This window comes from Uloborus diversus, chromosome 7 (genome assembly GCF_026930045.1).
Source record: "Uloborus diversus isolate 005 chromosome 7, Udiv.v.3.1, whole genome shotgun sequence".
NCBI classification, from domain to species: domain Eukaryota; kingdom Metazoa; phylum Arthropoda; class Arachnida; order Araneae; family Uloboridae; genus Uloborus; species Uloborus diversus.
In genome coordinates, this window is record NC_072737.1 from 3,406,328 (window position 1) to 3,420,987 (window position 14,660).

General features: G+C 32.0%; 1 protein-coding gene across 1 annotated transcript in view; it reads left to right on the plus strand.

Moving 5' to 3' along the window:
• LOC129225643 (ubiquitin carboxyl-terminal hydrolase BAP1-like) overlaps positions 1–14,660 on the plus strand; it is a 59,706-nt gene that overhangs the window by 20,563 nt on the left and 24,483 nt on the right. Inside the window, exons 5-7 of the mRNA XM_054860110.1 lie at positions 301–362; positions 10,646–10,791; positions 12,689–12,876. Coding sequence (XP_054716085.1) covers positions 301–362; positions 10,646–10,791; positions 12,689–12,876 — 396 coding nt within the window. The remainder of the gene's footprint in view (positions 1–300; positions 363–10,645; positions 10,792–12,688; positions 12,877–14,660) is intronic.

The window sequence follows — 14,660 nt, forward strand, 5'->3', positions numbered from 1 at the left end:
ATACATATATATATACATATATATATATATATACATATATACATATATATATACATATATATATATATACATATATATATATACATATATATATATATATACATATATATATACATATATATATACATATATATACATATATACACATATATATATATATATATATATATATATATATATATATATATAAAAGAAGTAACCCCCCCCCCCCCCCCCCGAAAGTCGGGTCTAGCTACGCCACTGGATTTGTGTACATTGTGGTGTGTTTTTTTTTTTTGACTCGTTTAATCTCTGTTGCAGAATAAGGGCTATGCCATCGGCAACACCCCAGAACTGGCCAGAGCTCACAACAGTCATGCTAAGTAAGTAGAGTTGCTTTGTTTTTGAAAGGTAATTAACCTTGAGAACTTAACTGGATGCATTACAGCCAACCCTTCTCATTTGTTCCGGAGATTCCTGAATTTCGATTCCTCCTTTCGAACTCCTCAATGAACTTAATATCTCCTGAATTTTCATCAAAACAGTGAAGTTCCTGCAATATAGAGATCTTTCACTGAGTTTCGAGAAAAATCCCTGTGTCTGATCATTTTTGAAATATATTTATTTAACATTTTCCTTCTTTTTAAAATTTTTAGTTTCCATAAAATGTGGTAAAATGTCTCCAATTTTTTTCTTTCTTGAGCTTCCTAAAATCGTACCTAGAAAAGAATGTTTATCACCTATAGAAAGAAACTAGTGCTTTCTTTAAAACATTTTTTTTTTTTTTAAATCTAGAAGTTGCAGTTAAGTAAGATTAGTCAAAGTTGTAATCTCAACCTCCAAATTTCAGATCTTATACAGGCTCAATTTTATAAATCCTTACTTATATTTAACATTTCCCTTTTGCACTCCAGCTTTTTTTTTTGCTAAATTTATTCACACTTAGTCGCCCAAATTTTCATCTTTTAATGTTGGCAAGGATGCAAATGGCTTCCTCCCATATATATATATATATATATATATATATATATATATATATATATATATATATATATATATATATATTTTAATATCGTATATTTTTTAAAATAGTGTGAAAGAGCTTTCTTTTTTCTTGGCAGTGGGGAGGGCAGGGTTCGTACGGGTCATGGAAATCCTGGAAAGTCATGGAAAAAAATTTAGCAAATTTCAGACCTGTAAAAGTCATGGAAAATTGAAATTTTCATTCAAAGTCATGGAAATTTATTTAGAGTCATGGAAAAATGTCCTGCGCAAAGATAAATCAGCAGTTGCTTAAAGAGCATTAGACATTTTGAGTGATTTAACAGTATAGCACATAAAAGCTATTAAAACTGGAAAATTGAACGATCCCAAAAATAAATCTGAATTTTGAAATCTCATTGCATCCACTTCTGTAGCAGCCACACTTCTTTTTTTTTTTTTTTTTTTTTTTTTGCAATGCAATTTCACTGCTTGGTCATCACTCATTTTGAAGTTAAAATTATCTTGAACATTTTTTATACTTTATATTCTGTAGTAGCGAACTTGCACGTTCTTGATTTTTGCCACACGCACTCAAAAAAAAAACCGCAATTCAATTGCATCCGAGTTCGTTTCCATAACTTGTATAACATTTATTTTTAAATTTATCTTAATTTGTTGAAGGTTAAAAAAAATAAAGACATGAGTCAGGTGATAGAATACATAAATAGGGGAATTCTAATACCATAAAACAGTAGTGCCCAACATATGGCTCGCAAAAGTGATCTATGCGACCCACTGCTATGTTCAATGTCAAGAATCAAACACTGTGTTCCAGAATTTCTGAACCTATTAATTTTTATGCATTTGAAAATGTGAAAATAAGTAAACAAGTAGATTTAAATCAGAAGATATTTTCACTAGATATATTCACTACTGAATGTGTTTTTTAAATAAATATCTGGTTTAGAAACATGAATTTAGCAAAGAATGTTTCATTACTTTGAAGAGCCAAAGTACTGCCAAGTTATTTGGATGATTAAATGCACTGTTGACACTAAAGCCTTTTAAAGCAAATTTATTGAAATTTAGTAATAACTCAATCAACCTTTGTCCCATTCATTATCATTCTGCCTGTTTATTAAAGAAAAAAAAAATACACATTAAAAAAACTACACATTTAAGCTTCATTATATTTGATTCACTGTATTTTTACTTTACTTAAATTTATATGAAGAAGATATATACGAAGTTTAGTTTTTTAGGTGTACACTGATTGTTTTTCAATTATTAAATGCTTGGATGAGATAGTGGCATTAACGTGGAAGTTTTGCTAATGCTCATTTTCAAAAAATGCCAAGTTTGGTATTAAATAGTTCTATTCTCTTCATGTAACAAGGTCATGAAAAAGTCTTGGAAAAGTCATGGAATTTTTTCATCCAAATAGAGTATGAACCCTGGGAGGGGGATTAGGGGAGGCATTTAGAAAGAATGTTGTAAAGGCCATGTGGGGGGGGAGGGGTGGTTCATTTGAAGAGGGTGACAATTGAACAGAACGTAAACACAAAAAAATAGAATCAAAACCTCTTTAGCCAGTGGCACAATATAGTTCATAGATTTAAAAAAAAAAAAAAAATTATCTTAAAACCGATTAAATATCACCTAATTGATTTTTTCAAAAGAGAATTCAGTTTGAATTTTCAAATTAAAATTAATTACTTGGTGACCTGTCACTGATGATAGGTCATAATGACCTATCACTGAGCTTCCTTTTTTTCACAAGCCATGCTGTAGCCATTTGCAGTAGCGTAACTATGCGGTCTAGCCCTGGCGAACAAAAGAAATTGAGCCCCCCCCCCCAGGGTCACACACATGGAAAGTCACCGGAGGTCATTGTGACCTCCTTTTTTTTTTTTTTGAAAAACATTTTGATTAATTGATTCGACAAATCTAGGCAGCATTGTAGTTTTTTTCTTATTTTCTTTTTTAGAATTGTTTTCGATGATGTCCAATGTTCCTTCTCTGTAGATGTTATGTATGTGTGTTCATACGTAGCGTTGGATATACTGGACAGCTGCTGATCATTTATTAATTGAATAAATTACTCGATTTTTTTCGTAGTTGACTCTGAACTGAACTGAATAACTAATTCAGTTTTAATTGTTTGTTTTTTTATCTAGTGATATAACATTTTATTAGATAAATATGTGGATTTTTAACATTTCTATTTTTTGAAAAGTTTTTGGGGTATTAACCCCTTCAAACCTGGTGTTCCATATACCGGACATACACTTTAAACAGCTGCTAATCATTTAATAATTGATTAAATTACTTGATTTTTTTTTTTTTTTTGTAGTTGACTCTTTACGTTCTGCTTATTATAATCTGTGAAATATTTTTTCATTTTGGGATTGGCAACATCAAAAAATAGGGGTTGGGAGAATGGGACTGAATCATTTTCCCAACCATGGGTTCTCGTCGCAAAAGCGAGTGTTTTTTTCTGATTTTTTAAAAAAATATATAATCTTATATTAATCATTTCAAATGCTTATATTATGTTTTATTATTCTTTAGAAAATATTTTACAAAAAAGTTTGTTTGATGTTTCATCGTTTTATTATCTGAAATACGTATTTCTATAACATATGTTCGGATTATTGGACGTGTCATAACTCTTTTAATTCCTCACCTATAAACTAGAAATTTTCTCTAAGATACTCTTTCCCATAGTACACTATCTACCAAATAAAAACACTTTTGGTTAAGTATTTCAAAATTCCGTCTGAAAGGGATTATATGCTCCCTCTAGCTAGCTCTTGCGAGTTTTTTTTTTTTTTTCAATTTTTTAAAGCATTTTTCAAATTCTATGAATAAAAAAAAAACTCTTAATTTTTTTTAATCCCCCTTCCCTTCGGCTGCTGCACCCCTGGCTAGAGCCACTCCTGCCAACCCCTAGTTACGCTGCTGGCCATTTGTTGCAGTTTTGAGATGAGTGTCATGTCTAGCTTGTTGAGAGTGTTTTTTTGTTTCTCTATTTTTTATAGTTGCTAATACTGTGAGGAATAATAGTACTCTTATTGTACAGGAAGGGTTTTAATCTATTGTACGCCTAATAAAATAGGACTGAATTCCAACGAGTCGGTTCAAAAGGAACAAGTTCCATCAATTTGAATTACTAAATTTACTAAAAATATTTCAGTGGAAAATTTGTAAAAGTAATTTTAACCAAAGTGGATGAGAAAATGTCCTTTGCATCCAGGGCCAGATTTGGAAGTGTGGAGGCCCCGGGGCAACGAAGGACTGGAGGCCCCTAATCAGGGTTCAAAAAGATTATCATATTTTCGAAAATATCCGATACTTTGATATATCGAATATTTTGATATATATATATGTATATACAGTACAACCTCGATATCTCAAATCTCTCGGGACAGGAAAAAAATTCGAGATATTGAGTTTTTGAGTTATCAAGGTTTTAAAAAAAATACACTAGAAACTCTCACAATTACACACACGTACGCTATGTGCATTTGTATATGTACTATGAGACCTCTTTGAATTACGATCAATAAAGTAGTCTTCAATATTTTACTGGATTTGAAATTTTATAATTGTCGAAAGTGCACAGGAAGAGATTTCGAAATGAACAACAATTTCAACTTGGTTTTTCACCTAAAAATTTAAAAATTCTTATCGTCAACTAGTAGTTCCCCACATTCAAAAAAGTTTTCAGCAGCCATTTTGTGGGAGTTAAAAAAGCAGAATGATGAAAATAAGGAACGCATTTTCCTTTTTCACTTGAAAACTGTCTGGCGAAAAATCGAACCCCTTTCCTCAAAGTGGACAACATGTTCGAGAGAAATGCAAAGATTCTAAACTCTGGGGAAAATACAGCACCCCTTTCGTACCAACACTTCCCTATTATCTTGCTTCAATCCCCTAATCACAAAGTTTCCAAGAAGAGAGATGAAAACTGTTCCCTGAAAGTGGTTTTACTACAAAAATTGCCAAAGAAAAACGACAACTGAAACTTGCTTCTGTGCAAAAATTTCGACATATCAAGGGTTTCGACAAATAAATTTCGAGTTAACTATGGAAAATACATAGGGGTTTTTATAGAAAATGCAGAGGAAAAATATTTTTTCGAGATATCAAGGGTTTCGAGCTAAGGAGGTTCAAGATATCAAGGTTCAACTGTGTCCGATATTTTCAACCCATGAAAGTTAGGATATTTTGTAAAAATTTTACTGTGGGGGCCCCTTTGTTGTGGAGGCCCCGGGGCAGTAGCCCTGCCTGCCCTCCCCTAAATCCGGCCCTGTTTGCATCTTGGTGTTACATATCAGAGAAACAGTTTTTTGCTTGTACTGAAAATGTCTAGACTTGTGATTAAACAGAACATACTACTTATTTCATTAGAATGTTAGATATTTTGTTACAAATTAAGCTGATTTTTTAAAAAAAATACTTCTATCATTAACTTGCTTTTAATTTCAATCTCTTAATTTTTCCAAATTGTGGATAAAATCCCGACACTTTTACCTCATTTGCTTTCTTTCCTTTTCCAATTCCAACCATGCTAGGTTATTTCCAGTAGCAAACCTGAGTCTGCTAGATTTGCCAATATGATTTGCCAGTTGCTCTTAATATGTATTGTCGCATAAAGTACAGCCTCTTAAAATAATTTACTCACATTTTAAGACCTTCGCAATTTTTTCTATATACCAATATATTCATGCATGTTATCTCATCTATAAATAGTTCAAGCTGTCAATAAACCAATTTAGTCAATACCATTAGCTATTTGAAAAAAAAAAAAAAATGTTGAGTTTGGTTGACAGTAAATGGTTTACAGTTTTAACAGCTCAACCCCTTCAGTCGGAATTATGAAATATTGGACCAAAAATGTTGATATTTGGTACACAGTGTACTATGGTCAAGGGTATCTTTTATACAAAATTTTGAGTTTGTAGGAGAAAAATTAAACGAGTTATGGCACGTCCAATATTCCGGACTTATATTTTTGAAATCAACATTTCATATACAAAAACGATAAAATACCTAACAAACTTAATCATAAAATGTTCCACAAACAATTATAAAACATAATATAAGCGTTTGAAACGATTAATTAAAGGTTATGTATTTTTTAAAAAATCAGGAAAAAAAACCCTCTCTTTTCAGATGAAAATCCATGGTTGGAAAAATGAGCCACTCTCTATCTCTCAATCCTTATGTGTCACTGTTGTCAATCCCAAAACGAAAAATTATTTCACAGATTATAATAAGTAGAATGTAAAGAGTCAACTACAAAAAAAAAAAAAAAAAAACTAATTAAATCAATTATTAAATGATTAGCAGCTGTTTAAAGTGTATGTCTGGTATACTGGACACCAGGTCTGAAGGGGTTAAAGAGGATTGATCTACCATTTAAACATTTTGTTGTGTTGTAATGTCAAGTATCTGTTTATTGTTGTTATTGTCAATGTTACAAAAACTGTTTTCTATTATGGGGGGGAGGGGGGGAATGCTTTTATCTCCATGACAATGTCAGTGATAATCATTTACATTGTCATGGTGGTAAAAGCTTAGCTATTGCTCAGCTTGTATAATGCAAGCTTTTGGTTTCTTCTTGCGTGAATTATTAACTATCATCTCTGGATGTCTCTCGATTAATAAACTCACATCTGTCGGCTTGGAATAGTTATTTCTTGTAACACAATTATGATTTTAACTGAAATACACTTGATTCTTGAACCTGGATGACAGATATTGTTTATTGTTACCACATTACCTCTGTGTGAGATTCGGGTTTCACCAGGCTTCTCATAACCCATGTGCTTATGCCATCCTTACTGGAGGTGCGACATCGATGGCAAAACATCGATGTAAAAATTAAAACATCGATGGTACAGTGCAGAACCTTTTATCCGGGAACCAAAAAACCGGGAAACCAGAAAACCATTTTTTAAAAATAAGCATTTTGGGCAATTTTTGAAAAATTAACCTTTTTTTTTTTTTTTTTGAAATACCAAAAAGAATATGAACGATTTCTTAATAAACACCATATTACTCACGTATAACTCTGGAAAATATTAGCAAACACCAATTTCAAATGGTTATCCTTTATGCGGAGCAATATTTCCGAAATATTTTCTTAATAAAAAAGTACATTCGTAAGTCTGAAATTTTCGTCTTTTATTTTAACCGAAAGCTAAGGAAATGAATATTGTCGCATTCTAATGCAGTATTTTATTGCATAGCCTATAATTAAAGGCGTTTAGCATAAGTGACGTCGCGAAAGTGCGGGCAATGCCGAAAACCAGATTCGCGAATTTTCCGGATAGTTAGTCGATCGTGAATTCTAGAAATTTATTAAACGCAAGACTAATAAGGCTGCAAGAACTCATAAATCAAATTTATGTTGAGATTAACGAAATGCAAAAGCATTAGTTATCAATAACTACCGTAATCGCAAACACAAAACCTTCACGAAAAATTAAGAAAAAAAAAATTTAAAAAAACGCGATCATGAAAGCGAATTTTTTTATACACTCTAGTAGAAAAACCGCACATTTAGGTTCAAAAACTTATTTTTTACCCTTCCCTTCATTTTCTTTCGTTTTAAAACATCGAAAAGTGGTTGATTTTTTTTTCTTTTCCAAACAGAATGTGAGGGTCTCAGGTATTACGAATGACTTCAAGTTTTTTGATGTTTAAATTATTCTCTCACTATTAGTTTTAATATTTCGATATTTATAAGCATTTCTGAACTGTTTTCTTCTTATTTTAATATGCATAACTATTTATTATAGTACTTTTAAGTTTTACAAACAATCGGCCAATAGCGCTTTTTAGTGATCCAGAAAACCGCGAAGTTCAGATATACGGGAGAGCGATGGTCCCGAACTTCCCGGATAATTGGTTATCTACTGTATTGTAACGGATCCGGTGCGGCTTCCAACTTTCTTGAAAGGACGACACAGTTCTTGATTAAAAATACAGGAAATTTATTTACACTATGTACAGGAAAGAGCGTCAACAACTGCTAAATGAATCATCAGCAATTAAACAAGTATCACTCAACACCGTAAACTCAACGGTTACACACGTATTTACTTCCAAATATACGAAAAACAACACAGCGAAATACCTCGCAATAAACAGAGCTAATACACTCTCAGTACAAAGTCTCAATCGAAACTGAACTCTTTATCATGCATAACGGCTTATATACACACCGAAAAGAGAGCTCTCAAATATTCCACAAGATTCCAAATGCTTCTCGAAAATGGTAGACCGTTATTTTATTTCTTCTTTTTATTCATATTCACGAATCTTATCAATGAAAAATAGGGGGCCCATAAACTTCAACCGAATGTATAGGGGCTGTATATTCATTACGGGAAACTATTTGCACGTTACGTTACTACAATAATTACTATTTACAGAATTTGTAACATTATTGATACATCGACCAAAAAGTATCGATGTTTTCAAACATCAAATGTTTTTGGTTGGTTCTATTGATTTTAATATTGCAAGAGCCTAGATAGGCTATAACTGCACCAAATGATAGTTTTTAAGCCACAAGAGATCGATCTTTTTATCAATGTATTAGATACATTTTTGAATATGTTACACTACAGATTTACATATATGATAATCTCTAACATAAGTTTCTTATTGGATTAGTGAATTCTTTTAGCATTGCATCAATTCGTTGAATTATAGCTATTATTTCAGAAATTTTTTAAGTAAAGCCAATAATAAATTATATATGTATTTATAGAATACATACCCTACTAATATATTAAATACTGAACCTCAAATCAAGAGTAAATTTAATAGGAATAATTTCGCAGTGAACGTGTGAAAATTATATCTGCATTTGAGAATTATATTTTCAGTACTTCTTTTTTCAGACATCAATTACTTTTGTATATAGTATAAGGAGTATGACATTGATGTCGATGTTGCAGAGAGTTCAATGTTTCTGGGTCAATTTATAGATACCATCGGGGTTTTTTTTTTTTCCTTTCTTTTCTTTTATTTTGAAGATCAATGTTTTGAAACATTGATGTTTTTCAATCAATGTCGCTTCACTGTGAGAAATTTTATTCTTATTTTTAATTAAATTACAAAAACATCAACATTGAAAAAACATCGAACCCAAAACATCATTGTTTCAAATACATCGAAAGTAAAACATCGGTGTTTCCGAAACATCGACATCGATGTCGCACCCCTAATCCTAACCAATATGTTGAAAAAAAACGAAGTAAAAAAATGTACTTAATGTAATTAGTGATAGCAAAACTAGTATTTAGAACTCTTTCATTTTGTAATGCCAGTGTAAGCCTTGGTAAAATACCAGTATTTTAGTTTTTAGCTGAAAATAAGAAATACTTTTTAATTAAAGATTTTTCAATTTAATTTCTTAGATATCTATTACTTTTATTTTAAATGGTCTGTTCTTTTTCGATGAGACAGTACCAAAATCAATTTATAATGTAAAAATTTTGGCTTCAAGAGCACAAATTTATATGATTTCAAAATTAAAAGTAGTGGAAAGAATACAAAGTTATATTTTCATCAAATGTGATGAATTGTATTTTCATGCTTTAATGTTCACCATGTTTTTATTTCTTCCACCTCCTTGATCACTGACTTTCCCTTCTATCAAAATCATCATCTTTTGAGAACAGTTACAAATATATGAATTGCTCATTTAAAGATATGAGAAGAAAATCTAATTGATTAAATAAGATAAGAAAATCTAATTGGATAATTGATTTAAAAAATTAAATTTAAATGAAGCAAACATTTGTAGTCCTCAAATAAAAGTATTTTACATTGACATCAAGACAATATTGACATAATACAGCTATTTGATGAATACAAAAGTGAACTTCTCTCTCTGATTAGGATTCAAAATATTTTTTAGAAACATTATGAATGAATCAGAATTTCTATGTCTGCTTGTGAGTCGATCTTTTTATTAGCATAAAACCAAATCAATAATGAATGACCCACATTATTAACAAACACATATTAATTTTGCCTTGCATATTGTTTAACTTTAAATCTTTGTATTCATGACTAAATAAACAATTTTTTGCAGTCTTTTTTTTTTCTTTCTGTAAGATAAATCTTGAATTGTCGGTCAAAAATTTTGAATTTCCTGCTGATGAACTTTTCTCTTTTCTGGTAGTATATCAACAGCCTTTGCTCAACTAGGGCCCTTGTAATAGTTTGGGACTCCTGATTGGACAGCCGACACAAATTTGTTGTCCATTTTATTTTCCCTCATCAAACTCATGTGAACAAAATTCGTTCTTCAGAAGTTCTGAATTTATGTTTGATTTTTTTTTCTGATAATTTCTAAAAGATTATGTTTCAAAATGAAACAATGATTATAACATGTAAAACAAGCTACAAAAGAGATGAGTGACGTTTTCACGCAATAACCAATGGGCAGTCTCCAAATTTGTACATGGTCTCTATCAAAGTAAAAGTTGATTGTATGCTTCCCGGCTGATGTGGAGTAGCACAGCATGAAAGATGAAAATTCAAGCAGGCAGACTCTTTAGATGGTTTTCCTATTTTAAATTTTCTTTGTTATGTGCTTCTATAATAGATTAAATAACGAGTTAATTAATGAAAAGAATCCAATTTCTCTTCTCAGGCCCGAGCCGCGGCTACTTCCAGAGAAGTCCCATGGTGGTACATCTGTGGGACGTACTGTTGAGGCATTCCATTTCGTGAGCTACGTGCCTATTGGTGGGAGGCTCTTTGAACTGGATGGACTCAAACCCTACCCCATCGACCATGGTCAGTATCACGAGAACATTCTTTTTTCCTCACCTTTGCACAGTGTTTCAATTAATACAAGTTAGGTGGACAAAAGTCAAGTTCAGAATTCAATATTTCATCACACAAATTTGAAGTGTTCCTAAATTTACATGATTTAATTGTTCAAGACGGATATTATTTGTACTAACTGCTTTTTTCCCTAATTTAATAACTCTATCTGATAATTAAACAATGTTAAAATTTTTAAAAGATAAACAAAGAGTTTTTGCTTCATTAAAACCTTTCAAGTAATGGTAATGATTTTACCCGTTTGTACCTGTGCTAAATTTTCTGTACATAATAGCTGCACTTTTCCCATTATTATTATGGCGTATTATAGTCAGCACACTCCAGTACAACATATTTTTTTTCTCTAGAGTACTTTCTTTCGAGTAGGGATTTCTTTGAAGAAGGATTGAAGCACCCAAAGCGCTTTGGGCAAAAAAATATGTTGTACTCGAGCGTGCTGATTGTAATAAGTCTTATCAATAAAGAAAAAGCTGCAACTACTATATACAAAAAATTTAGCCCAGGTACAAATGGGTAAAATCATTACCATCACTTGGAAAATTTTGAAACAAGCAAAAAAAATCCTTCGTCCATCTTTTAAAATTTTTTTAACATTGTTTAACTATCAAATAGATTAATAAAATTAGGGGAAAAAAGCACTTACTAGTATAAATAATATCCACCTTGAACCATAAAATCATATGAAATTAGGAACACTTTAATTTTGTCTGATGAAATAATGTCTGGAACTCAACTGATTTATTCTATTACAAACAGATACGTACCTTTGAACCTTATTACTAAGGTGACGGAAGGGAGTTAGACATAAACAGATAACTAAGTATTATGTTTTGGTTTATTGTTTGCATTATCCCAACACCAAAGCTTAGAATTTTGAACATGACTTTTGTCCACCTAGCTTGTACTAATCGAAACACTGTGGGCATATAAGAATTAGGCGGGGCCACGCACAAAGTAAGCAAAAGCCTAAATAGCCTAACTCAGCCCCAACAGGTGAAAATCACATAATGGTTGATTTAAAATCTATAAACGTTACTTTCTGCTATAGGTTCCACACTCGCTTGCCAACTTTACTTTCTACCTCGGCAAAAACAAAAATGTTTTCATCCTGGCACTTTTGTTTCCTTTTTTTTTTCTGATTTTACATTATGATGGAACATATGATTTTTATTAAATCACTCGATGTATTTATTTGGCGAATTATTTTATGTTTTATTAGAGCTTTTGTTGTTGTTTTAATTAGTTAGTACATTATTTTTATCAAACTCTTCAATTTGATTGCTTTCTTCAACAACTTGTTTTAATTGGCTGATTGTTTTACATTTTGACGACTTCATTTAATTATTTAACTGCTGGCTAACACTTTTCACAGAGCTTGATCGATTAGAATGTCGTACTGGATGTTCAAATCTTGCAGCAATAAAGATAATTCATTAAAAGAAAACTTCTTTGGATTTAAGCAAATATACAAAGGCTTTTGAAAAATATGCAAAGGCAAAGATTTTTGAAAATATACAGTGACTTATGTCAGTCCATGAACTTGTAGCAGTGTTTAATTTGAGAAGAATAAAAAAGCTGAAAAGATATTCAGAAATTCATGCAAGTTAAAACCTTTTGAAAATTTTTTGTTGCAAATCTGTCAAAGACAAAGATTTTTGAAAATATATAGTGACTTATGTCAGTTCATGAACTTGTAGCAGTGTTTAATTTGAGAAGAATAAAAAAGCTGAAAAGATATTCAGAAATTCATGCTAGTTAAAACCTTTTGAAAATTTTTTGTTGCAAATCTGTCAAAGACAAATTCATGTTTCGATTAATTTTTATTTCTTTTTGTCACGAATCACAGGCCCCTGTGGGGAGGACGACTGGACGGACAAGTTCCGAAGGGTGATGGGGGAGAGGCTGGGGCCAGAGAGAGGGGGAGAAGTGCGCTTCAGCCTGATGGCAGTGGTTCCGGACAGAAGGACTGCCTACGAACAGAAACTGCGCACCCTCAAGACCAACAGGCAGATTGTCTTGGAAGCCTTGCAGCAGGTAATGCAAATTCTTACTTCTTTCTAATTGCAAATTTCGTTCAATTTCATGCGATAGTTTTTGCTGTAGAGCGGCCACAAAAAACTGGTCACACACAGACGTGACACACACACACACATACATACACACACACACACACACACACACAGACAGACAGACATTTTCCAAAAATAGTCGAAATGGACTCAGCACACCTCAAAACGTTCGAATACGTCAAAATTCGAAATTCGAAAATTTGCACGAATCCAATACTTTCTTCTATATATTAGATATAGAAGAAAGTAAAAATATGGAGGGGTGTCCCATTATCTAGGAAAAACTTTTTTTTACATGTACTGTTGAACCAACGTAGTGTGCAAGGTTCATACTCAAGTAGTCAAAACGATTTCCCTGACTTTTCCAGGCTTTCCCGGTGGATCCGAAGAAAATTCCTGCTCAATGCTTTACGTAAAGCAGGTGCCGAGCATTTTACATACCGTTTATTGCTAAACCATTTAACTGACTGCCGGCAGATTTATCCAGACTTTTAAGACCGGACCCTGTTTTTTTTTAAATAAAATTGTTAAAAATTAACTCATGATCTTTTTTGAAATGCTGTCTGCATAAACTTGTTTTTTTTTAAACTCGGGTTCTGTTTTCGTTAGTTAATGAAGTTACAAACATGTACAGTGCTACACATTTTTGTATGGACTTTATTACATTTTATTGTAAATTATAGGATGAAAACTTTCATAATTCATGACAATTGTTTCAATAAACTATGTATCTGCTTTCAAATTTAGAAATAATAAAGCTTCTGAAAGTAACGCATCTAGGCTTTATTTATTTATTTTTTCTTCAAAATTTTTGATACAGTTGTAATATTAAATAAAAAATGAAATTTAATATATTTCTTTCGATTTGAAACGCTTTGGAGAGATTTTTGCTTTTGTCAAATTGCAATGCTTGTTTTGTCATTTCATATTGCAAATTGGAACTTATTTCGTGCATATTATAACACTTGCCAAGCAAGATCAGTTGTTACTTTTCCAGTGAATTTTCACCTGTTTAATCTTGCTAATTATCTTTGAAGGTAACTAGTAACCTGGAAAACTCAGGGGAATTGAAAATTCTGGAAAACTCAGGGAACAGCAGGAGCATAGCCTAGGGGTGGATTTGAGGGCCACCTGAAACTCCAAAAGTGTCTTTTTTGACCGTTTGAAATGGACTGAAATTGACCATTTCTCCCTCCAAATGGCTATCGCCTAGCGCCTAGACCGTTTGGCCGATTTTCATGAAATTTGGCACAAAGTTAGTTTGTAGCATGGGAGTATGCCCCTCGAAGCGATGTTTCGAAAATTCAATGTTCTTCTTTTCTATTCCAATTTTAAGAACAAAAATATCATAAGATGGACGAGTAAATGACGAAATTATCATAACGTAGAACCGTAACATGGGTACAAGCCAATTGGCGAGAAAATTCGCCACACAATATTTGTAAATATACAGGCGAACCAAAAGACCTTTTGATTTTTCTATTACAGGCAAAGCCGTGTGGGTGCCGCGAGTTAGAAATAAAAGGAAACTTTGCATCTTAAAAATCAAGTCTATAAAACTGTAAAAATGTTTACGAGTGACGAAAGACATTCTGAAAAAACTTCCCAATAAGCTTTCTTACATTTTACTACCAAACCCAGATATTAAAGACTAGCAGGCAAACACTGTTTGACTGTAGTTTTATTTCCATAACATGATTTGATTATATTGATAGCGTGACAGTCGCTGCTGTTGCATATGAAAATGAC